General features: G+C 48.4%; 1 protein-coding gene across 2 annotated transcripts in view; it reads right to left on the bottom strand.

The window, feature by feature from the left end:
• The window catches only part of GPD2 (glycerol-3-phosphate dehydrogenase 2), a 50,772-nt gene that overhangs the window by 13,344 nt on the left and 11,579 nt on the right, over positions 1 to 25,849 (bottom strand). For both annotated transcript variants that reach the window (XM_014890656.2, XM_088168460.1), the window contains exons 3-8: positions 21,479 to 21,647; positions 19,529 to 19,653; positions 18,128 to 18,225; positions 16,676 to 16,839; positions 4,587 to 4,748; positions 3,773 to 3,917 (exon numbers count right to left, since the gene is read on the bottom strand). In XM_014890656.2, the coding sequence (XP_014746142.2) occupies positions 3,773 to 3,917; positions 4,587 to 4,748; positions 16,676 to 16,839; positions 18,128 to 18,225; positions 19,529 to 19,653; positions 21,479 to 21,647 (863 nt within the window). The remainder of the gene's footprint in view (positions 1 to 3,772; positions 3,918 to 4,586; positions 4,749 to 16,675; positions 16,840 to 18,127; positions 18,226 to 19,528; positions 19,654 to 21,478; positions 21,648 to 25,849) is intronic.

The raw sequence follows: 25,849 nt of genomic DNA, 5'->3' as shown, positions 1-25,849 counted from the left end.
TTTATGCCATAAAATCGTGACGATTCCTCCAATCTGTCTCCACAACAAAGGTGGAGCAGGAGGGGTGAGGGGTGGTGACTGAGAGGAGAAGGAGCACAAAGAAGAGAAATGAGGACATTTAAGGAATATCCTTGCAGTGACACTAAGCCTGAGTTTGTCACCACCTGCCACTTCAGCAGGAAGGAACACCCACAGACTCCCCAGGGATCTGGAGCAGGGAACGTGCTCTGAGTGCCTCCAGCTCTGTGGCCCTGGATGGGCAACTGTGCTTTGAGGAAAAAAAGGCAAAAGACCCCGGGTGGATGCTGCCACTCAGGCATTTTTCATGATTTCTGCCAGTGCTGCAACAGAATGGTTCAGTACAAGGATGAAAAACTGTAGTGCTCTGGATTGGAGATTTTCATGAATGCATTAGGTTTTTCTGGTGTAATGTAAGAAAGGTATCCACAAGTACAGACCCACTGCCTCCTCCTCATGGCTCATTAAAAAGCTCTGCTTGTATTTCAGAAAACAAAAGGCTTTTATAAGCACTTCAGAGTAAACAGCTTTTATGCAGGAAAACACTGAAGTGCCCCTTTTTTTCCCATCATTTTTATTTCAAGGACTGATGCTGACTTTCATTTAAACATGTGCAGACAGGTCAGGGCTCCTCAGGCTGTGCCCCTGAGATGCAGGGAGCACAGGAAGGAGGGCAGGACATGCAGATTTGGGAGGCAGTTAGGGACTTCAGAGGGGAATTATTCCATGGATTCAAATCCTAAGGGAATGTCTGAAGGCAAAGACCTGCTTGGGTGGGATTTACCTATCCAAGCTGAATGGCTGAATATTGCATTTTTAGGAAGTCTGAAGTGATCACTGAAGGGAAGTTGGCAATATCTGGTGGCAAGGCTGGGAGAGAGGCTGAGAATTTCATAGCTAGCATGTATATTAGACCCATTTTAGCTGATATTTATAGACAGCTTAGGCACACGGTGGCAGAGGTACAATCTAATAGGGGAAGTCAACACAGGTTTGGGAAAGGTAAATCACCTCAGACAAATGATTACTTTTTAAAATGAAAAAGCTGTTGATTTAGAGACAGAGGAAATCAGGGGTTTAATATACAGTATCAGAATTCAGAAACTTTATAGACATTTTCTTCAAAGTATGAAATTTTTTTGCTGTGATTTCATAAAAACCGTTAAAAACAAGGAAAAGGAACAAGTAAAGACTCCAAACTAAATTTCCCCACAGCACCTCTGGACTGAAGTGGTTTAGATTGCACAGCAAGTGCTGGGAAAAGAGTTTTCCATGTGCCAATTATTTACTGAATCCCTGATACCAGCTATCCTGGGAAGCTCTGTCTCCCTGCCCTTTGCCACGCTTCTTCCAGCTTATTTAAATAACTAAAGAGCCACCCAAACAAATGCAAAATAAGGTGTTTTGCATCAGAAAGAAGCATCTTAACACCCAAATACTGGCCTTCCTGAGGCCTCAGGAGTCATGCTGCTGCACACCAGGAATATCTCTGAAACAACATGGTTTTAAGAGGCAGAATTCCTACGATTCCACCATGGCTGAGAGAAGGAGGCAAGAGCCTTGTAAAATGTTGAGATTTATCTTTAAAGATGGCTAAAATGGGCAAATTCAGGATTGGAAACCCCAGCATGAAGCAAAAATCAAAGCCTTTACAGAGCAATGTAGAGGTAAAAGGTCTGGGAGATCCATGGAAGGTCGTGGATCCATGGAAGATCTCCAGCTGAAGAAGCATTTCACCAGAACACCATAAACGCAGTTACAGAAGGATAAAAAGTGAATTTCCACAGGGAAGAAGCAAAGTGCAACAGGCAAGTTTACCTGGAATGTGGAATGCAGAGCAGAGAGGAAAATTCCAGAAAGACAGAAACATCTGAAATTGCACAGAAGGAAGAGGAAAAAGCTTTGCCTTCACAGACACAATCCAGGCAGGAAGCCTAATTAATGAGGGGAGGAATTCTGGGACTATTAATGAAGGACATCAATGAGTAAGAAACCCATGGGGAGTGAATGCATTAGGTTAACATTAGTTTTACAAAATCTTGACTATATTTATAACTAAAACCCTCAAGATGTTAAAAAAAAAAAAAAAAAAGAATTTCATTTGTGTGACTGTGGGCCAAAATCCTGTACCACATTGCCAGGGCACACGTGGACATGGTGAAATGCCAAGCTGCCTGTGCTGAGCAGTGTTCCTTGGCACCAGGAGAAGGAAGGAAGGCCTGATACAACCAAGATTAAATCCCACGAGTGTTTTCTATTTAGCAGACAGTTCCCTGTTTTCAGCTATCCCACTCCAAGGAAATTCAGTGCAGTTTTATCTTATCAGCTGTGCTGTGGAGGCAGTATGTGGGCAGATACTATTTTCCAAGGAAAGTAATGCCCACATGCTGACATACACTGGGGAACATGGAGAACAAGAATTCTCCACATTTCCAATTAAAATTATTGGGTTATTACAGAATAAATAAATCAGAGCTCTCAAGCATACCCAGCCATCTTCGACTTTGAATTTACCAAGTGAGTCCAGGTTTTAAAGCTTTCCATGTTTTTGTGCAGGGCCATAAAGCTAATCACAGACATCCCTCTCCTGGCATATCAGGAAACTGGGATTACAGCCCATTTCTCCACATTTTTAGTACTTTAAAGCAGCTATCAGGTCATTTGACCATTTTTCATGGAGAAAGATACAAAAATGAAAAAAAAAAAACCCAAACCAGAAGAGAATGCAGGGGTGATTTTACACCAGGCCAAAAATGCCTCAATTTTACAGTGTGTGGTGGTGTCCTGTTGGGACAGACACACCCCAGGGTGCACTGGAAGGCTGAATTCCCATTCTGAGCAGGGCTGTGGAAGGCATTACTGCAAGGGCACTGTATCAACACAACTGGGCTAAGTCCATAAAGGGGAATTTCCATTAGGATGCTAATGACTTCAGGAACCAAAGGTAATATTTGAGTTCTGACTGACAAGGCTGGCTGGGAGAAGGGGATTTGGCTTTGCACAGCAAACAGGGAGAGCAGCAGGAGACTGCAGGGAGCAGAGTGCCACTGGAACCTCTCCTGCAACAGGGAGGGCACATCCTGCCCACCAAAACCCCCACGGGTGGGTGGGTGGGCCTGGGGCCACAGCAAATGTGGTTGTGTTACTCTGAGCTCCTTCCATTGCCCGTGTAGTAATTAATATTTCTGATGACACTGCCCATTCTATCACTTGTTCTGTGCTCCTGTTTTCTCTGAGCAGAGCTCAGAGTCACTGCACAGGGAGCTTCACATGGAAAGGCAGGCAGTGAACAAGATGATCTTTAAAGTCCCTTCCAAAGCCAGACCTCTCTGTGATTCCATGATTTAACAGGACAGGGATTCTGTATGAAGGTGCAGCCTCTCTGGAAGGTTTTACATGCTCCTTGTTTTCCTGAGGGGGTGACCAGGCAGCAGCACACTCAGCTCAAAGGCATCATTGAAACAGGAGCTTTCACAAGCCTGGGGTTGTGCTGCCTAAATGCCTTCTGCTTCAGCAGGACTCCTGCCTTGGGGAGCTCTAAGTACAAACTGCACAGCTTCAGTGTGTTCTGAATAGATGAAATTGTTCCTCTCGCCAGCACAGCGCCAGGATCCTCTTTAAGAAACACAAATAAAAATCAGAATCCAACAGTGCACTCCCAGCTGCTGTGAAGCACTGGTGTGTCTCAGCTGATGATGCAGCAGCAGCAGAGATCACAGATGGAATTGCAGGGCCAGCAGCTCCCCTGGCTCACCTGTAATAGCCAGGCATGACGATGTGCACGCCTGCACTGGGCTGGCAGATGTTGGGCACCTCCTCATCATCCATTTTGCGCACTGAGTCTGTGAAAGGTCCCGTGGCATTGATAACACACTTGGCTCTCACATCGAACTCCTTCCCTGGGAAAGGAAACAGCATCAATCACAGGCACTGCGTGTTTCCTGCTCGCTGGTGCTCTTTGGTATTCATCTCTCTATGACCTCAACCTGCTGTAAAATGTACCCTGCGTGTCTAACAACAGCTGGGATGGCTTCTAGAAATTAACCGAGAGTTCACCCAAATTAACCAGATGTGAGAGAAAATGTTTTAGAGGGGAATTCCAGCTTATCTGAAAGGGTAGAAGAGAGGCAGGCAGGGAAGTTGCTCAGCTGAAATGTGCCTCTCAAGAAGAGAGATTTCAGTGTCAGCCTGCAGAGTGGGTAAATGGGATCACTACTGTACAGCACAGAGCCTTTCACAATGTCATCTCTGCTTGACACGAGGGCTGGGGTGCAAAGCTCGCTCTGGCCTGCCAGAACACTGGGGTTTGAGTGAGAAATGTGACACAAGTGGAAGCTGAGTGACACTAATGGCACGGCCCAGGAAGATGGCTCCTGTGCAGGGTCAGGGCTGTTTGCAGATGGCAGTGACCCCACTCCTCCCTCCCGTGTTAGCCCAGGGTGTCACTGTCCCTGCAGTGCCCGCCCCACAGACCCCATACACCCCATACAAACCCCACACAGACCCCATACACCCCACACAGACCCCATACACCCCATACACACCCCACACAGACCCCACAGACTCACCGGTGAGTACATCCCTGCAGCGCACCCCGCAGACGCGCTGCCGCCCGTCCGTGCCCGCCGCCTTCAGCAGCTGCCGCACCTCGGTGTAGTTGGCGGTGGCGGCGCCGTAGCGGGCGGCGGTCAGGGCGATGGCCAGGTTCATACGGGCGTCATTGTGCTGTCCTGCGGGGAGGGAAGGACAGCACAGCTGTCACCCGCGCCGGTGTCACCTGCAGCGGTGTCACTGTGTCACCCGCAGCAGTGTCACTGTGTCACCCACAGCGGTGTCACCCGCGGCAGTGTCACCCACAGCGGTGTCACCCGCAGCGGTGTCACCCCTGGCAGTGTCACCCGCAGCAGTGTCTGTCACCTGCAGCACTGTAACCGTGGCAGTGTCACCCGCAGTGGTGTCAGCCCTGATCTGTCACAGCCCCGATCTGTCACAGCCCCGATCTGTCACAGCTGTCCCTGTCACAGCCCCGATCTGTCACAGCTGTCCCTATCACAGCCCTGATCTGTCACAGCCCCGATCTGTCACAGCTGTCCCTGTCACAGCTGTCCCTGTCACAGCCCTGATCTGTCACAGCCCGATCTGTCACAGCTGTCCCTGTCACAGCTGTCCCTGTCACAGCCCTGATCTGTCACAGCCCTGATCTGTCACAGCTGTCCCTGTCACACCCCGTGGCGCTCACGGCCGCTCGCTGCCCGTGTGTTTTTTGTATATTCCTTTGAACCTCCCAACACACAACATAAAAGCACCCAAAGAAGAGAAGTAAGTGGACAAGAATTAATGAAGGATTCTTAACATATATCATTAAAGATTTATTACTGAAATTCCCTCGTTAAAGAAAACCAAGAGAGAGGTGGAGGGGCTGTGAGGGGAAGATGATTAATTACTCTGGAATACTGGCTTCACCTGAGACTTTTCCTATTTATTATTGCTCTGAAGTTGGAGGCCTGGGTGCTGGCTGGAAAGAATTACTATACATTGAAGGGGCCAGGCTCTGTGTGTCCTGAATAATTAATTTCTGAGCAGGCTGAACTTCCTGAGGTACAGCTCAGCTCCCCACCTGTTTGGACCACTCCTATCAGGGACGATGCTGATAAAGTGATAAATTTGGAATAGATACTGTAGGTGATTTATGTTGCCAGCATCCCCAGCATTTAGTATAAATGGTTTATGTAAAGTTTGGTCCTTCGGATTCTGCCTGCACAAATCTCCAACCCCCGTGCAAATCATCTGTTCCCAGCTAAAAGGGCAAAGTTATAAAGATGGGATCAATGGCCTCGCAAGCACCACCTCCCCTCCCCAAACCCCTCACTCCAGCCCAGCCCAGGCTGGGCACTGCAATCCGTCTTCAGCTGGGAGAAAAAAAGTTACACGGAGTGTACAGGAACAGCAGCATGATAAAGCACCGATGAAGAAACAAACAGTAACTCCAGCCCCACTCAGCACACAATGCCCAGAATCAGCTGCAACAACAGAAGAACAGCAAAACAACTGAGCAAGATGTCAGGAAAAGTTGGGGATGCTCCATCACACGGGATGCACGAGAGGGAAGAACCATCGGTCAGAGCTGGCAGCCAAGCATTCAGTGACTGCAGGGGCACTGCGCTGCTGCCGTGGCAGGCAGGGATAAATCAGTGACTCGGGAGGTTCACCTCAACCCTGCCCAGTGCCAGGCACGGCTGAGAGAAGGTACAGAGGGAGCACTGGGTGACAAAGGGACAAAGGACAGCGCCCAGCTGTGGCACAGCAGCTGCTTCCACCCAGCAGCGGGGATTCCAAAGGAAGCCACTGGATGTGGCACTCAGTGCTCTGGGCTGGCTGAGGTGAGGTCACAGCTTGCAATCCACGCTCTCCGAGGGCTTTTCCAACATAAATGCTTCAGCGACTCTGAAATCCAGGGAAGGCTGCTCCAGCCTGAAGCCAGGGCTCTCAGGAGCTCATTGCTCTGGAGATAAAGGGGGATCCTTTATCTGCTGTGACCTGGGGCACTGCAGGACCTGGCTGTCCTGGGCCACACAGCAGCACCCCTCACACAGGGCCACCAAACCCCAAATCCCACGAGGGGCATTTGTTCCCTCCTTGCAGCAGGACCCCGGGGCCAGGGGGGTTCAGAGCCCTCCAGCCTGCTCCTGCCAGCAGTGGCCCAGGTGACAGTGACACAAGCCCCACTCTCCTGTGGCTGCCCTGCTGGGGGGATTCATCACACCACCCCACCTCAGCCAATATTAGCTTTGGTCTGTGCAACCCTGACTGTTTAAATTTGGTGAGTTTGCCTCTTCCCAGATTTGTCACTTATTTGTCCAGAGCAAAAGCAATCCGGAGAAGCCAATCAGCAGAATAAATAATGTGGAAACGGGCAGCTTCTGTAAAACCACACTGCCAAGTAACAATTGTTCAGCAAGCCCCAAATCCAAAGGCTGCTCGGCCTCCCAACACTCCTGAAATCAGAGTGAGCTCAGGACACTCTCAGCACATTCCAGGATTTGGACCACTGTGCTCAAAACAACATTTTCCTGCTTTCTCTGAAGCTCTCATCCATTTTCCCCTCATCATTATTCTGACGCAAGAACCCCCATGCTATTACTCACTCCTCGGCTGTCCAAAAGCAGCTGAGTGCCCATGGAATGCATTTGCAGGCAGAGGACTGGGAAATAACCAGTTCCTGATTAACTACAGTGGCAGAGAAACACACTGGCTTCAGATTGATGTGACCTACAGCGTGGAGTCCTTGAGCATTTCATGGCATAAACAGCAGAGATCTGGAGAGGTCTGGATTTGAATGGAGTAAAGAGTGACTTCCCACCTTGGGAATTTATCATCTGTGGAGAACAACAGTGCAACAGTTTAGGAGAGATGGGGTCACAGGATAGTGGTTTTATACTCAGGAACAGCTGGGGTTTTGCCTTTTTTTTTAAAGGCCTGCCAACTGGCATGTGTGTATTCTCCCCTAGGCAATGACATTAAAATCCTGCACTTGAACAGAGAATCAGAATATCCTGAACTGGGAGGGAGGCACAGGGATCACCCAGTCCAACCCTGGCCCTGCAAGACCCCCCAACAATCCCACCCTGTCCCTGAGAGCATTGTCCAAACACTCCTGGAGCTCTGGCAGCCTTGGCAGCCTGTGACCATTCCCTGGGGAGCCTGGGCAGTGCCCAGCACCCTTCACCCAAAGGGGAGGCACCTTTTCCTGATTTCCAACCTAAACCCCTCCTGACACAGCTCCAGCCCTTCCCTCAGGTCCTGTCCCTGGGCACAGAGAGCAGAGATGGGAGCTGCCCCTCGGGAGGGAGCTCCAGACCACAATGAGGATCTTCAACACTCTGGAGAGAAAGGGAAGGACAAAGCAAAGCAAAGGTTTTGCATCTCAGCCTTTCTGACCTTGCAATCAAATGCCATTCTCCCCAGGCACAGAGGTCCCCTGAACACAGAGAAAAGCAGCTCCAATCTTCAGCTCCTCCAGCCCAGACACGAAAAACTCTCTTGACACAAGCACCACTGCACCTTCCCAAGATTCCCACAGTGATTCCACCCTGTGAAACCCGAGGTGTGGGATCAATGCCAAGAGAACCCTGAGCTTCCAGGGAGGCCCAGGATTAGCCAGGGCCATCCTTGGGTACATCCTTGGTTGGTGCAGCCATCCTTGCCCTGCACAGCAGCCACTGGGGCTCCAACACCAAACAGAACAATGACCCCCCCCTTGCCACCATAGGTGACCCCTCCGTGATCCTTTGAGCTTTTACAAGTACTTCAGCCAAAAAGTTCTTTTCTAACAACAGAGTGGCTAAGCCAAATTAATCTGGCATCCTTCTCCAGAGGTGAGTGTGCTCCTGAAGATCCCCTAAATCTGCTAAGGGTAGGCAACACAGTGAAATGGCAAGTGTGACATTCCCCAAGAGCAGACACCCTGCCTGGAGAGGACTCTGCTGCTCCGGGGCTGCCTTTGATGAACTCTATTTCCCACCCTTGTCCCTTGCATGATGCCAGCTGTGGTGTCCCCACAGGGGGCAGTCCCAGCTCAGCACCTTGGGAGAAGCTCCCCGAGCCAACTGATGGAACAAGCTGAGCTCTCCTTGCAGCTCCTCGTGTGGAGCCTCTTGAAAATAGCAAGGAAAACTGAAAGAATCATCCCTGCCCTTATTTGTTGTTTCCACCTGCTTTAATACGGTGACAATGAAGAGATACTTTCATTTTTACTGAGGGCAGCCAACCCAGCTTTTCCCAAAACACTGGCCTAAGTGCTTTCACCAAATTAACACTGAATCTTCTAAAAACCCCTCAGTCCTAGAAGCCACACTGCTGAGGACATTCAGTGTGCAAAGACAGTTTGAGGAAGTCTATCCCACACCACGCTGAGCCCAACAGTGATGCCATTTGGTTTATAATTTCTCCTTTTCGTGTAATTTGGGAAAATTCTATTTTCACTCCTTAGTAGCAAATGCTGCATTTCTGCACATCCCAACAGACAATGTTTCCGTTGGCACTCGCAGGATCCTCCCCCAGAGTGCACACAGTGTACATTCAATTTTATTTTTACCAGAGCTGAGCCCCAGCCAGCAGGGAGTGATAACAAAGCCCACAGAGCAGAGAGATTTGTTTGGGGCTGATTCAGGAGAGTTGTGTGAAAAGCAGAGCGTTAATGAGGCACTCTGGCAGCTCTGTCCTGTGTCACTCTGACAATTCACAGAGCCCAGAAGGGCCTGGCATGAGAGGCACCTGAAAGCTCACCCACCCACAGGTGCATTCCTTACTGCAGCCCTGCACCAGGTAACTGCAGGCAGGCAACAAAGCACCACAGCAAACCAAATCCTTTCATGTCCAAAGTTTTCTCATTGGGTACATCCAAACCTTACCCAAAGCTCCCCACATTCAGGGCTGGTGAGTGAGGACACAATGACACACGTGTATTAGATGTATATACAACTACACCAAGTCACCAAGGCTGCCCCTCTCCTCTAATTTTAAGGAAGTGCTTAATTGCACGAGCAGTTTTATTACAATCATTAAGCAGGAGCCCAGGAGCTGTTGTGCAGATGGGAAGGGTTACATCCCAGTTAGGCACGATGAATCAGCTGCAGTGACTCAAAATTGTTCCAGACTTCTCTGAGCAAGAGCTCAGCAAGCTCCCCTCCCCAGACACGAGCAGAGTGAGTTCAGGGGGAATGTCCCCTTTGACTCGTGAGTCACAAGTCAGGACAATGCCCCCAGACCCCAACTCTGCAGCTCTCTGAATCACACGGAACTGCAGTGGAACTTGCTGCAAACTCTCTGACTTTCTAGGACACGCAGCTCTCATGTCCTTGCTCCTGTCCTGCTGCAGGGGGATGAGTTCTGACTCCACCAGCTCCATCCCCCCAGCCCTCCCGGCTGTCCCTGTGCCCTGGGCCACCCCTGCTGCTGCACTAAGGCCCGAGCAAGTGGGAAGGATGAGGGACAATTAAATATCACTGGAAATAACCACACCCCACATTTCAGCTCTATCCGCCCTAAGGTGTCAGCTTCTCAGGGAAAGGGAAGCCTCCAGCCTTCTCACAGGTAAATTGATTCCAACAATTCAAACTCAGATTTCACACATCCAGTTTAAATAATTTAAATAAATAATCATCTTAATTTCTGACCTCTTCCATTTAGCACCAGCTCAGATCAGATCACAAGAACTGAACCTCCCTATTCTTGGAATCACAGAATGGTTTGGGTTGGAAGGGAGCTTAAAGCTCATCCCATTCCACCCCCTGCCAGGGACCATTTCCACTATCCCAGCCAGCCTGGCCTTGGACAATTCCAGGGATCCAGGGGCAGCCAGAGCTGCTCTGGGCACCCTGTGCCAGCCCTGCCCACCCTGCCAGGGCAGGATTTCTCCCTGATCTCCCACCTACCCCTGCCCTCTGTCCGTTTCAAGCCAATGTTCTACTATGATTTGTTCCAAATTCTGTAGTTATAAACAAAGCAGTGTCACCAGCAAGAGGCAGAAAACCCATCAAATATTTTTCACAGAAGAAATCCCAATATCCTTCAAATGTCTGTCTGATTGAGTCTGCTGCCAAGTTACAGCACAGGAGCTAAAACTCCTACTGAAACTACGATCCCAGAAAGCAAAAATAAGCCACAATATCCACCACATCCAGTGACAGACAAAATTTGGAATTCTGGCTCTGTGTGACTGCTTTATAATTACGTTGTTTCCCACTTCTTTTGTATCAGCCTTCAAGTTGTCACTACACTGTGACTGCCGTGTCAGTGGCAGGAAAAGCACCGTGTTAAAATGAAACTAAACATTGTCACTGTCAGTTTATGGCAACAGTGCTAAAATGTCACCCTGAGCGCCCGTCACATCACGGCACGGCTGCTGTGGCCGTGCCACCCTGCCAGGCTGATGTCACCACAGCTTGCAGTGTCCCCAGTGCCACCAATGCCTTCCAGGGGGAAAAATCCCAGCAGGGTGAACTCCCACAGCAGCCAGCCCGTGCTGGGTTTGACTCCCAACAGAGCAGTGATGGATCAGGCACCGAGTGCTCAGCTTGGGCTCCTGCTGCTGCTGTGCCATCCAGGAGAGCCACACCTGGAACCACACCTGGCCAGGGGATGGAGGGACTGGAGGGACAGAGAGCCATGCCAGGAGAGCCACACCTGGAACCACACCTGGCCAGGGGGATGCAGGGCCATGCCAGAGTGCAGAGATGGCAGAACCCACAGCTCCAAGGCTGGAAGAGCCCCTCCAGATCACCCAGCCCAAGTGCCAACCCAGCACCATCCTCTCCCCACAGCCCTGTCCCAAGTGCCACATGCAGGTCCCTCTTGAACACTGCCAGGGATGGTGGCTCCACCACCTCCACAGACACCTTTATCACCACGCCTGAGCGCCCTTGCAGGGAGAAGTGCAGGGACACATCCCACAGGGAGCAGGGCACTGTGACCCTCTGCAGCTCCCATAAAACACAGCCCTGGCTCACAGCAGAGCTCCAGCCCATCCTTCCCTCCATCCCTGAAAGCCACGACACACTGGGGACCACGCAGATGTTTGTGCCACGATGAACCAGTAACATCGTTTTGTTCAGGAATCATCTTAAATCTTTTTGGTAACATGATCTGAAGAATTATTCCCTGTTCACTTCTTAAGGGACACAAACCCCATCCTTTGCTTATACAAGCATTAAAAAAAGAAAAGAGAGAGGCCCCGAATTCACTGGAATATTCATCATTTCCAACCTTAAACCCAGAGCGTACAAACAGACGAATCCAGCAAGTCAGAAAGCAAAGCCAATTTAATCTGTGGCTCCCCTGAGGTAAATGTAGTTCACAGTCCTGCCCCCACCCCAACCTCAGCCATAATCCCTGCTTCCTGGAGGTAAGAAAGCACTGGAGTGAGGAAAATTCTGCAGCAGGATATAATGATCCAAAATGACAGGGACAATAATGACAATGAATTTCATGTCTCCCAGTCATGAGCTGGGGATGCTTGACTGGGCTGACTCACACGATTAAATTGTTACAGGTACAGCAGGAGATGCAGTTATCATCCAGTGCTTTTGGGAAGGTGCCTGGGGCAGCAGGCAGGCAGCACAGCCTTTCTGTCCCTCCTGTGGGAGCAAAGGGCTCCTCCTGCAGCGACGAGGCACCTCTGACAGAGGCAAAACTGGGTTAAAGATGCAGCTGGTTCAGGCCATTGATTTTATCCCTTCTGAAAATGATAAAAGGGCCCTGATGGGCAAAGAGCAGAGAGGCTGGAGCCACGGAGTGTGCTGGGAATGGGGCAGCCCTGGCTGCAGCACATCCCAAAGTCTGTGCCTGTGCCCAGGGACTGTCCCTGTGCTGTCCTGGGGTCACTGTACCTGTCCCTGTGCTGTCCTGGGGTCACTGTACCTGTATCCCAGCCACCATTCCCTGTCCCAAACCCCTGAATCCTGCAGGATTTCACCATGGGCAGCCCTGTGATACAGAACACAGACAGAACACCCTGTAAAACATCAAGGTCTGGAGCACACACAGAATATTTCCCAGCTATACCCATGGCTGGAGTGCCTGCAGGGCTTCTCTCAGCCACCCAGCCTCTGGCTGGAAACACCAAGAAATGTGAGGAGCTGTGTATTTAAATTCACCTATGGAAAGTCTGTTCAGTGACAAACTGTCAGAGTTTTTATATCCAGGGAAGGAAAAACAGCCACAGAGTTGTCTGTAATATCCCTATTACAGCTCAACATCTCCAAATATCCATTTGTCAAACATGAATTATAAAGCTATAACATTTCATAATTCAGGACACACTCAAATCCTAGGAAAAATAGCTACAAGAGCCCAAATAAAAAAAAGCATTTATTCCATTTTTGACAGCTTAATGAATGCCCTACTCTTTTGCATTGATTTTCGTGTGTGTGTCTGTGTGTGCACGTGTGCCTGGGAAGGATTTCTCAGGGGGTTTGCTGTAAACAGGGAAAGCGAAATCCTCTGCCAAGGCTTTTTCTACTTTTAAACAACCTCCAGATTAAAATATTTCAGCAGAGAATGTATGCAAAACTACTGAGAAGGCAAAAAGCAAAAAATCCAGCTACTTACATGCCAGTAAACATACTGGAGATTTGTAGAAGAAGACATTAAACAATCCAATACCTCGATGTGGCAAGAGGGTCCCAGGCACAGCCTATGTTCATTTCTTCTTTCAGGAAAAAACAGCAAATTCAGAAAGCAGGGGCAGCAGAGCCCTAGAATCCTAAATTCAGAATTGATTCCAGAACACGAATTTTCCTTACACACTCAAGGGCTCATCTTGCAAGGCAAAAATCTGTTAAAGAAGCCTGCAAGCACCTCGAGACAGAAAAATAACGTATCATAAAGAGAACCGTGCCACTTGGAATTGCTGAGCACTTTACATTGACACACTCTGGCCAGCTGGATCCCTGCTCTAATGGCTTTCCTGGTTCTTATCATAATGAACTGCACACAATTTAAATGGAGATGAATTCTTCCATGTAAAGTGCTCTGGAACAATCCTGCCCGAGATGCTGAGCCCGGCCCAGCCCCTCCCTGTGCCTCCTCTGCAGCTCTCCCGCAGCCCCTAAGTGGATCTGACAGATCCCTGCTCAGATAGCAGCTGCCTTCTCCCCCCAAAATGTTGCCTTTTTGCTATTCAGGAGTATCCTAATACCAACAAATGCTAAATGCAGTCTGACATGTCCCCCCTAAGAAACAAACTTGTAAGTTGTGGCTTCAAAGCAAACCTTGAATAAATAGGACACGTTGTGTACACCCCGGCTAACATCCAACATATGCTTTGGCTTCCCCGTGCTCAGGCAGAGCAAGAATAGCCCCTGGACAAGGCTGAGATTTGCTCTTGCTGGTACTCCCAACATTTATAATGTAGCGGTTTTTTTTTTTTTTTTTGTGCCTGTATAAACAATTTAAAGGATGTAATGAAGACGACCCCGGCGCGGTTGGGAACACAAAGTCCCCATGAATTATAGATGGCTGGAGGTGGCAGCAGCCCTGAGCTGCCAGGGGACAGGGACACCGTGGGGACAGCCCTGGGCACGGGCTCCAGCACACAGAAAATGAACTCGGGCATGGAACGCTTGCACCTCCTCCCTTTGGTGCTGGGGATCCGCAGCTGATCATGAACAGCTCTGCCTTCAGCACTTACAGGGAATAAAGGAAAGAGGGGAACAGGATAAAACTGCTTTTAACTGCACTTAGAGTTAACAAACTCCATCCTCAGAAGGCCAATTTATTGATTCGTTCTTCAGGGGAGAGAGAAGGGATGGAGAGAGAACAGAAAGGTATCACCTGCTTCAAGACTTGTATTTTGCTTTGCCATTATTTCATACTCTGCTTTATGACTAATCCTTCTGAAAGGACGAAAACAAGTTCAATTTCACCACCCCCTCCTCTACCCTCAGTTCCATTCCCTTTCCCTTTGTGCTCCATCGCTCTGGGTCCAGGGTGTGACAGTACATCATTAAAATTCAAGGACAATAATTTCCGAGAGCTGAAGGTGCTGTGACTCAAAGCCCATTTCCCGTGGCCAGGACACAGGTAAATAGATCAGGACAAAGCAGTTCATGTGCCCCAGCCCCACGGGAGCCCCCTGCCCCACGGGCCACCCCACACTGGCCAGCCCAGAACTGAGTTAAGTCGAGCTGGACACTTTATTCTGCATTAGCTGCAGCCTCCCAACACTCAGATGTGCACTATCAACTCAGATCTCACCCCTGAGCCCTTCAAACACATTCTACTCTGCAGGGAAACTGAGGTTTGGTGGAGCTTGGAGAGCTTTCTAAATTTTAATTCTAAACAGCATTTCTTTACATTCTGCCTAAAACTGAGCATAACTGAGCTGTATCTTATAAAGAAAGCAAAATAAAGCAAGACAGATTTTTTTCCCTTTTTTTTTTTTCTATTTTACTCTTCCTCTCCAATACTGAGTGTGGTTTGTTTCCCTCTGTTGGGATGGCCCCAAAACCTCCAGAGACATCTCTCAGTCACTCAGAGCCCTGCCCTGCCCGTGTTTGCCATCAAAGCCCACGTGGCATTCTGAACCTTTACATCTGCAGCACTGTTTAAAAGAATTATTCATCCAAGAAACATGAAGACCAATCTTAAGGCTATCCTTGAAAGATGGGTCTTTGGAATGCTGGAGTAGCAAATAGCCATGAAACAGCCAAATTATTTATTTAATCAGAAAAAACTTCACTAGATTATAAATAGATTTCAAGCTATAGTGCTCTTATGAGAAGTGTAATTACAGTTAAGAGAACCACTTGGTTCTTCTGGCAGGCTCCTGGGATCCCTTAAAACGAGCTAAGGAATAGCTCAGGATACAGAAAAAATAAATCTCAATTCCTTCTCTGTGTGCTGTCCATGGCAGGTCCTGGTAACAGGCACAATCCCACAACAAATATTGCTAAATTTGCAAATTTTGCTCTTATTTCCTCCATACCTTAAAAATAAGATAAAATGCAGTTTCCTTCAGTAGTAAAATCAAGGAAACACCAAGTCCATCCTTTAAATCTGACCCTCCTCCCAAACAAGAATCTGCACATACATATTCCCACACATATATATGAATTTTTAATTGTTTTTCCAGGCTTCTGGGGCTCTGTCTGAGACACCTGCAATTACCAACACAAGCTTTATCCAGAAGCCTGATAAACCCCACTGGAGTCCAGGTGTTTCCAGAGCCCCTCCCAGTCCAGAACCCCTCTGATGAGCTATGAATTGTCCTCAGTGCAGGTCTACAAAGGGAAAAGAATTCCCTTTATAATCCACCTCGTGTGAAGACCTTTCTGCTGCCACAAGGTCACAAAGCACATCACCAGAGCACTTTCACACCACTCCACACCCCCAAGAAAAAATTGCATTTTCCACACCCACTAAGCTGCTGTTGTGAAAACACAACTTAGCTCCCAAATTAACCACTGAGAGGCAAGAGGAATCCTTCTGCAGGCTCACATTTGTGTTTTTACCCCTGCTGGAGTCAGAGCTTTCTGAGCTCCTCAGTGAGAGATCAGCCAGCTCTAGTGGAAGTTGAAAAACATAATCCTAGATACTAGTGTTGAAAACAAGTTTCTGTGGAAGCTCCAAGAACAGAGCTTTAGACACAATAAAACTAGAGTAAGAATATTGCTTACATTTTTTAGCTAGAACAAGATAGACCATATGTGTAGTTTATACATAAACTGGTGTGCTAAAAACTAGAATTGTAATGGGTTAAGAAGAAATGGTTCAGGTTTGTGTTTTTAACTTCTTGGGTAATTTGTGTAGAAGAATCTGTGCACTGGGGAGAGATTTGCTCTTGCTCTCTCTTTCTTCTTTCCCCTCACCCCTATCAGCCTTGCTCAGAAAAAGACAAAAACTGCAGCAGCAACATCAGCCCTGCTGGGACCTCAACAGGAGCAGCTTCTCCTTCTAATGAGGATTTCTATTTAGAACCCCACACCAAAATCCTTCAGCATGGACTTTAACACTTGTGTCTCCTTACCTTTCGAGACCCACGTGCCTTTACAACAAACAACTTTAGAAAACCAAGAACTGCTCGGTTCCTTTAAAAGAAAACCCCCAGAGCCTGCCAGCCCCAGCCCAGGAGCCCAGGGCAGGCACACAGGGCACCCACCATCGTAGTAGACAATGGCTCCCACCAGCCTGTCCCTGCGCAGCATGGGGAACAGCTCCAGGGCACGGGCCTTGGTCAGCACGTAGCTGCTCTTCAGGCACTGGCTGCCAGCCACCAGGTCGTACAGCTTTATGCCAACCCAGTAATAGGGCAGCTGCCACCACCTGAGGGGAGAAAAGCACCACGAAGTGAATAAAAAAACCCCAAAGGAGGCATTCAGAAGTGTGTGTGTGTGTGTGTGTGTGTGTGTGCTGCTGCAGTACAGACTAACACACACTGCTCTGACAGCAGTTCCACCTTGTGCTGCATGGCCAGCTCATGGTGACAGGACAAGGCAAATTCTCCAGACTTAGGTGTTGTTTGCCACTGCTGTCAACTGAGCTACTCCCAGCAGTGAGCTGATGCCTTTAGTTTTAAGTTTTCCTTTCCCCTTGGGTGTGCTTCTCCAATGTGCTGGGGTGCTGAAGACAAACCAGTCCTATTCCAGTTAAGAACTCAAGGACAGTTTCTCCAAACTTCAGGCCCTAAGCACAAACTCCGTGGAAAGGTGGAGGGTGGGTTCATGCAAATGAACCAGAACCTATAAAAGTGTGAGATTTTGTGACCAACCCCTCCTTTCCTTCCATCCTGGAGCCATCCAGGCAGGGGCCACCACTGTGGCACTGATACTGCTGGGCTGTGGCTTTATGGGCCTCTCAATAAATACCCATTTTATTCCCCTTAACTCTGTGTGCAGCCTCTGCTCCAGCTCCTCAAGGCATCAGAGCAGAGCACACTCAAGGATGTCTTGGCTCTAAAATCAGGTTGTTGTGTCTCCTGTGAGATGCTGGAGCTGTGTGTGCAAGCTGAGAGGGTTCCCCCAAGGCACAGCCTAAGGTCTGCACAAACAGCACCACAAGAAATGCAGCCAAACCACCAGCCTGCACAAGCTCCAGCTCTTACAGGCCCTCACCCTGAGACAGGAATAATAAAAACAGGAATGGTCTTAACAAGATTAAGTTCCTTCAGCAAACCCTCTCTGCTCTCAGTAGCCTGCTGCAGTGAGTAATTGCTCCTACAGCCTGAAAACCTAACCCAAAGCACTGAGTGTGTGCCTCAGAGGAGGAGGAAGCTGCTCTGTGCATACCCAGCTGCCCTGTGCTCACATGGGCTGAAGGGCCCCTCGCTGGGACACTGGCAGGGGGTGTTGAGGGCAGGGGGGCACTGGAGGAACAGCAAATACCCCCTGGGCATGAGAGCTCTGTCCTGCTGTCCCTGCTGGGCTGCTGCAAGGGCCCTGAGGAGCTGCACCCCAGGATGTGCCCCCCAAAGCAGCCATTGCTGCCTGGGGAACAGAGAATTCTGTGCTCCTGCAGCCCAGCCCAGCCCTGGGACAGCCGTGAGGAACCTCTCCCAGGCCAGGCTTTGCTGTGAGGAAACAAGGGAAAGGAGAGAAGGCACAGCAGAGCTTACTTGTAGATGGGGAGCATGATGGGCAGCGGGGCTGAGAGGTGGGGTGCACTCTGCAGCAGGTGTGCTCTCTCCTCCAGGGCCTCCTTCACCATCCTGTACTGCAAAACAGCAGCCAAGCATCAGCCACAGCACTGCCAGTCAGTGCCACCCTCCTCCAGCCCTCCCTCACCATCCTGTACTGCCAAACAGCACCCATGGGCACTGCCAGTCAGTGCCACAGCACCCACTCTCAGCACAAGGGGATGTTCAATAACTTTAAATAAATTTTATCCAAGTATCAACACCTCCCACCATTGTTACTGGGCTTTTCTGCTGAGAAATCCAAAGGTTTAGGAAACGGATCCCCAATAAAATAAAGTTTCAGTGGCTTCATCTTGGTGTCTTGGCAGCACAGTTACATAATTTTTCATTTGAACATAAAGCTCAGTGAGCCACGTTGCCCTAAGGAGGGGCAGGAGGCACTTCAGGAGGGCTGGGACTCATCCATCCCACAGCTCAGCCCCATGGCAATTCCCACAGCTCAATCCCACAGCTCAATCCCAGTGCTCAATCCCAGTGCTCAATCCCACTGCTCAATCCCAGTGCTCAATCCCACTGCCCAGCCCCATCCATCTCCAAGCTGCAAATGCTGAAGGGTTCATTTCATCTCCAGTCCAACCACTGGGCATCAACGTGGAGCTGCTCTTTGGCAGAACAGGTGGCTTTCCATAGGTGGATAATGCAGGGTTTGGATATTTCCCCTGAAAAATCCCCATTCTTGCAGCAGCATTACAACCACTAAAACACACTTTGAGAGGTTCCAATGGGAAGACAACATGATTCCTCAAAACAGGAATATCAGCCTTCCACCCACACAAGAATGCACAAAAGCATTTATACACTATCACTCATTTACCATATTTTCTTTCCCCATGCCAAAATAAATCACTCATTTACCATCTTTTTTCCCTTATTCCAAAACAAGTCGTTCATTTACAGTATTTTTCCCCCATTCCAAATTACATCAGTCATTTACCAGCTTTTCTCTCCCCATTCCAGAACAGGACAGCCACTCATTCCCCTCAATTAATTTCTTATTTTATTTTATTTTATTTTATTTTATTTTATTTTATTTTATTTTATTTTATTTTATTTTATTTTATTTTATTTTATTTTATTTTATTTTATTTTATTTTATTTTTTATTCTATTCTCAGATCAGCCCTGTCTCTGCCTACCTCTCCCAAAACCCACAGCCTGCAAGGCAATGCCACTGCCCATCAAAGCTCCCCCAGAGGAGACCCTTCCATGCACAGGGGCTGTGGAACCCAGCACTGAAAAGCCCAAAAGGAGACTCAGCTCTACCTGGGACAGGGAAGTGGCCACCAGCAATTCCTGCTGAACAACCAGCACAAAAAATTACCTGCTCGAAATCCAACTTCATGATGGCCTTCTGGAGATACCTCACTCCACCATGGATCAATTTAGTGCTCCTGCTGCTGGTCCCTGATGAGAAATCATCTCTTTCTAGAAGGGCTGTTTTTAGTCCTGTGTTACCAGAAAACCAAATTAACTTCTTAAATTACACAATTTGTATGTAATTCATTAAAGACACTTCTCTAGGGTAGAGACAATCACAAGAAAAATTACTCTGTACATGGATAAATTTGTATTCAAAGTGTAGTGCACTGTCTATATTGTAATGAAAAATTTTAGCCTTCTTCCTGAGGGAAAAGTCAAAGCAGAACTTAAACAGCAGCACATTAAAAGCTGGATATTTCACAATGGAATGGCATTAGTGCACATTAAGGGGGCCACAATCCCAAAGGAAATGAGAGCTTGGATGCAGGGCAGGAACACAGGGGTTCCACGGACACTTTTAACCCTTTGCAGCAGAGCTCTAAACCTCTCCATTAACAATTTAAGTGAGAGAGGGACACAAGTGGCAGGACAAAGTCTGATCAGCCTTAATCACTGCATCCCTGGGGCTGGGAAACCCCTGCAGGAGCCCCGAGTCCCACCGTGCTCCAGCCCCTCAGTGTCCCTTGGCCACGAGGGAGCAGAACTGGACACAGCCTTGAGGGGACTCAGCAGTGCCAACACTGAGATTTTAACATCTACTGCTCTCCCAAAACTTGTATGGCCTTAAAAAAAATCTAATTATTACTGGTAACTTACAAAGATCAGAGCAATTTATTTTTGTCCGATGTGACTGCAGATTAATGGACACAATCAGAAATAATTTGGTGAAGATTTATCAAACACACGAAAAGCAAAATTTGTTGTTAAGCGAAGCAAACACGATAAAAGAGCAAGTTCCATGAATGAACAGCAAGGAGACACAACTCATTAACCAAATGCCTGTGAATATTTCACACCTCAGAAACCTGCTGATATAACCAGTATATCCAAGAGAAGGATAAACAGAGATTAACTCTAATAACTTCTGTCTGCTTTACATCTGCATTTTCTGCCAAAGCCCAGCACAGGTGGAAGTGAAGAGATCTTTGTCCTGTGGCATTAAATAAATCCAGGCTGGAGTCTGGACTTGTCTCTCCATGGTCAGACCCTCCTGCTTTATCCATTTCCTATTAGCAAACCTTCCAGCTCAGACTGAAAGGCACTCCTGGGCTCAGGGTTTGTCTGTGTTTCTGAGGCAATGTCAGAAGGCAGGAGAACACTGCTTCTGACCTGAGGCCTTGGAGAAGCTTCCAAATTTGAGTGATGGAGTTAAAATCACGGGTGTGTAATTAAATAGAAGTGTGTGATTGCACACGGTGAAGGGTTTGGAATTTGGGGTTTTAGAATATAGCAATGGGTGTGGGACAAGATGGAACTTTTTGGGTGTTCTGACTTCTTCCTTCTTCTCCACGGTTTCAGGCAGCAGTTTTTGGTTGGACAGTCAGTGCTGCACTGAGGGTCACAGGGGTTTGGTTATTGGGTCAAAAGTATCAATAATAGAGGTGTTAGTTCTCTATTGCACTGTTCAGCTTTAGAGACCTTGTACCCAGCTGGATCCAGCTCCACTTTGCTCACTTTTAGCTGGTGGCTGGAAGTGTTACAGAACTGTCTGTACTTCAGATAAGATTTAATAAACAATCAAGTCTGAACAAGAGAAATTCATCTCCTTTGTGTTTTAAGCCTGACTCTGAGCGAAGACAGAAGAAAATGAAGACAAGCCATGAATTAGGTGGTGCAGTTAACTCATTTTCAGAGCACAGGTTTGCTGGGTGACCTTCAGGATATCCCTTTTCATTCTGAGAGCAGAGGTTTCCTAAGCAGGATAACCAATGCTCTGGCTCCCAGCAGCCCAGGAAAGCCAGGTTTAGAAGTTTGTCACCAGCCCAAGAGGAAGGTGCAGCTGAGCCTTTACCTCTGGTGGCTGCATCCAGGGCACAGCCACAGCCCGTGGCTCCCCCGCCGATGACCAGCACATCGAACTCGCCGCTGCTCTGCAGGGCCTGGATCTGCTGCTCCCTGCTGGGGAGATGCTCCTTCCTCACCGGAGCCCCTTCTGCAGCCTGCACCTGCACCAAGGCACCCTGCAAAGGTGGAACACAGCCTGTCAGGTCAGCCTTTGCTCTGCACACACACACACAGCGGGGGACAGACACCCCCAAAAATACAGAAAGGTAAATTCATTGATTCCCCACATTTAACACTCACATCCCATTAAACACTGAGGAGCAAACAGCACCAAAACCATGGAGTGCTACCACACCTTTACTTCACCTCAAGGTAACACTGTACTCAAGTGTTACTACCTGTATTAACTCTAGGAACACTCACACGTTACAGGATGCTGTTATTATTTTAATAAACATTACAAAGGCAGCATTTTAATAAACACACACACGGTTGGGCTCTCCACTCTCTACCAAAAAATTCACCACAGCAAAGGGTGCAGAGCTGAGTGCTGTATGAGATTTTACACCTCACACAGTGGCACTCATTAATCCAAGCTCAGCTTTGATGAGGTTCAGGAGTGATGTGATTGTAGTGCCCTCAAACATCAAAGCAACTCTGATTCCACCTCCTTTTTGAGAAACTTCCCAGCAATGCAGTTTATGTCCTGCAGCACCTTAAAACACAACTTTAAAGTGACAAAACAACGTGGCAGTTTCCAGACAAGTTCCCATTTTCCTGGAATGGCCCTGGGAATCTGTTTGGGCTGATATTCCTGCAGCCAGTGCTGCTGTCTGTGCAGTGACTGTGGAGTGAAGGGCTGATGCTCTGTCACCTACCAGGGACCATTTGAGCAGTCTCTGAAGGCTCTCTGCTGTTAACATTGACTAAAGCTGAATTCTAAACATTTCCAGACTTTCTTGAAAATTATAACCACTTTGAACACCAGAAAAACCTGTTTAACCCTAATTTAAGACCTAATTTAAGCCCAGTCTCCAGGCCAAATGGCAGACTTAACTATGCAGAATAGCTTCTGTCCAGATCTCCCAGACAGGAAAGAGCAGACTAATAAAAATTCAAGTGACAAACCACAGAAACTCCTTTCCAGCCAAGCACAAAAAGCCTCAGTTCAGATTATATGGTGCATGCAGCCTAAATATTTTTGTTCAGAATTATTTGCTCCTTCCTCAGCAGTATCATGATTTAAATGCATTAGTTCTGTGTCCCTCTCTCTACTGTAGGGCTGAAAATAAAATCTAGTAACGAGCAGCCATGACTAAAGGAAGTGCATATTCCAAAGATAATTAATGACCAGGCTCATCCTGCAATCGGGCTGTGACTGTAACACAAGGAGCTCGGGAAAATCACTTTGGACAGCAGCAACCACTGTCACTGCACGTGGGTACAACTCAATCCATGGGGAAACTCGGGCTGGAGACAGAGTCCTGCACTTCACACTGAGGAGCTAAACTGGTCCTGGAGCTGCTCCAGGGCTGAGCCCCTCTGGAGCTGGGAGAGCTGGGAATGTTCCCCTGGAGAAGGGGAAGGATCCAGGGAGAGCTGGGAATGTTCCCCTGGAGAAGGGGAAGGATCCAGGGAGAGCTGGGAATGTTCCCCTGGAGAAGGACTGGGGACAAGGGATGGAGGGACAGGACACAGGGAATGGCTCCCAGTGCCAGAGGGCAGGGATGGATGGGATATTGGGAACTGGGAATTCCCAGATTTGCTGTGGCTGCCCCTGGATCCCTGGGGGTGTCCCAGGCCAGGCTGGATGGGACTTGGAGCACCTGGGACACTGGGAGGTGTCCCTGCCACGGCAGGGCTGGAATGGGATGAGCTTTAATGTCCATTCCATCCCAAACCATTCCATGGCTAAAGGGGCTCAGGAGAGCTGGAGAGGCACTGGGGACAAGAAAGAAGAATTAAGATTCAGAACAAATCCTGGCCTGCCCACTGGGGCTTTCCCTGTGAGATCAGCCCTTGGGGGACACCCATGTGGGAGCTGCAGGGAGCTGTGCCAGCCCAGCCCTGGATGCAGCAAAGCTCTGCTCATGACCTGGTGATGACAGCCCTGAAACAGAGCCCTCAAACAGAGCCCTGAAACACACCTAGCCCTCAAACACATCTCCCAAACACACACACATCTCCCAAACACATCTCCCAAACACACACACATCTCCCAAACACACACATCTCCCAAAGGCAGCCCTCAGCTCCCGAGGCACACAGGGAGCTGCAGGCAGAGGTGAGTCCTGATGAGCCCCACTGTTGACACATGAACTCCAGTGTGGCTGCTGGCACAGGTCACCCCAGGAAGGACAAAGTTTGGGTGATTTAAACAAATCCAGCACCCACATGGATCTTCTGGCTGTGGAATTCTGTCCATTCCCACGTCCTCCTGCCCCTTGCCCTGCTTTCTCACTGGCCATCTCGGCTCCAGCACTGTCATAAAACTTTTATATCCCCAAAATACAATAAAAACTTATAATAGAATCCCAGAATGGTTTGAGTTGAAAGGGCATCCAGCCACTCCCAGCCAGCAGTGAGAAGCAGGGAATTGGGGACACTACAAACACCCTTACACGTGTTTGGGCTCAGCCACATGTATCCAACTTCCACGAGCTCTAGAGAAGGAAAAATCCCCACCTCCAAATTTACTTTGCACTACATTTCCAGAGAAATTTCCTAGCATACTACTTAACTTCAGGAAAAGAATAGAACACCAGAAAAGACAGATTTGGAGTTCAGGAAATACTGGCATCAGGTGGGTTTGACTCCATGTTTTGGTTTGTTTTTAAACCCATTATTTACAACAAATGGCTCCTAGCAGAGCCCAGAGCAGAGTCCCCAGCATGCAGCCCCTGGTATAGGCAGAGAGTGGAGATTAGCCCTGGAATATAAGCAGAGTGATTAGTACCAGGAATTGATATAGATATGATGCATCTTGCTGTCAATTAAATGGGGGAGTGAAGAAAAGCTGCACACAGGGATTCCATCTGCAGTAACGTGATTAGTTTGGCAGTGAACAAGTGTGTTTACTGAAATAAGCAATTGCTGTTTATATCTACAATTTCTCAGGCAAGAGTTCCCTGAATGGTTTTGATTACACTCTTAGTGAGAGGAATTTAGTTTGGCAGTTTGAATTTAATCATCAAGTTATAAAGTGATCTAGTAATCCATAAGCCAGTGCTCTCGTTAATTTGCTACTGTAAATCTCCAGGTGGGTTTGCAGAGTCAAATTCATCATCCTTATTCATTTAAACAAAAAAAATACACTAATTAAAAGTCCCCAAAGCAGACCCTGATGCATTATCATATTATCACACTACTGGATTCACCTTGCTGAGCAATTTCTACTGACCAACAATGCACTCACACCCCAGCAAGGGCAGCATTGGGAAAGGACAGCAGCATCTTAAACTCCAAAGCACAGCACTGCCCTTCCCCTTAGTGATCACGAGGGGAGAGGGAAGGAAAAGCCACCAGTGGTGTCCAGTTCAAGCTGGCATCCCCATCTCACACCTGGCCCAGCCTGCTCAGGCTGATGCATTAAAGGCAGGCCCAGGAAACCAGAATGCAGCAATTCACTCAGGATTCCAATTGTGTGTGCCCATCAGTGCTGGAGTGCTGGTGACACAGCCAGCAAAGGCTCACTGTGCCACCCGGGCCCTGCAGGGGTCTGTGCTTGAGGCCAAATCCCAGAATTCCAGCATGGCTTGGGTTGGAAGGGACCCTGGAGCTCACCCTGCCATGGCCAGGGACACTCTCCACTGTCCCAGGCTGCTCCAAACCCTGTCCAGTGACACTTCCAGGGATGGGGCAGGGGTGGAATGATGTGAGCTTCAAGGCTCCTTCCAATCCACACTGCTCTGGGATTCAGTGATCCAATTCCAATTGCATAAACGTGACCCAAAATGCCAGCACAGAAAAATCAGCTGGGATAAAAGCACGGGTGGTTCTGTCATTTTGACACCACGATCACATTCTGTAAAACCCTGGGGTTTAATTTGTCTCTGCAAGTTCACAGTGGCCACCTCCCCCAGAATAATGGGAATTCCCTAAATTCTGGAATGCTGCAGACAACGTGCAACAAGTGAGCTCTCCAGGTGACTTTTCCCTTCCAACTCCTCTTATTTAACAGTCCCAAAAGCTGCAGCTGCCATTTTTGACAGTAATGAAGCCAAGCTGCAAAACCCTGGGATAAAGACTCTGGAGAGAGCATTCCCAGCTTGGAGCAAGGCAGGAGCCCGATGGGGAGCTCACTTCAAATGCTGGGGTTTATTTTCTGCAACAGTATCTGAAGCCATAAGAATCCTGCCTTATCCACTTCCCAGCCTGG

Source organism: Sturnus vulgaris, chromosome 7, assembly GCF_052056855.1.
Source record: "Sturnus vulgaris isolate bStuVul1 chromosome 7, bStuVul1.hap1, whole genome shotgun sequence".
NCBI lineage: Eukaryota > Metazoa > Chordata > Aves > Passeriformes > Sturnidae > Sturnus > Sturnus vulgaris.
The sequence above is the reverse complement of the archived record's forward strand: the minus strand, read 5'-3'. Positions and strand labels throughout refer to the sequence as shown.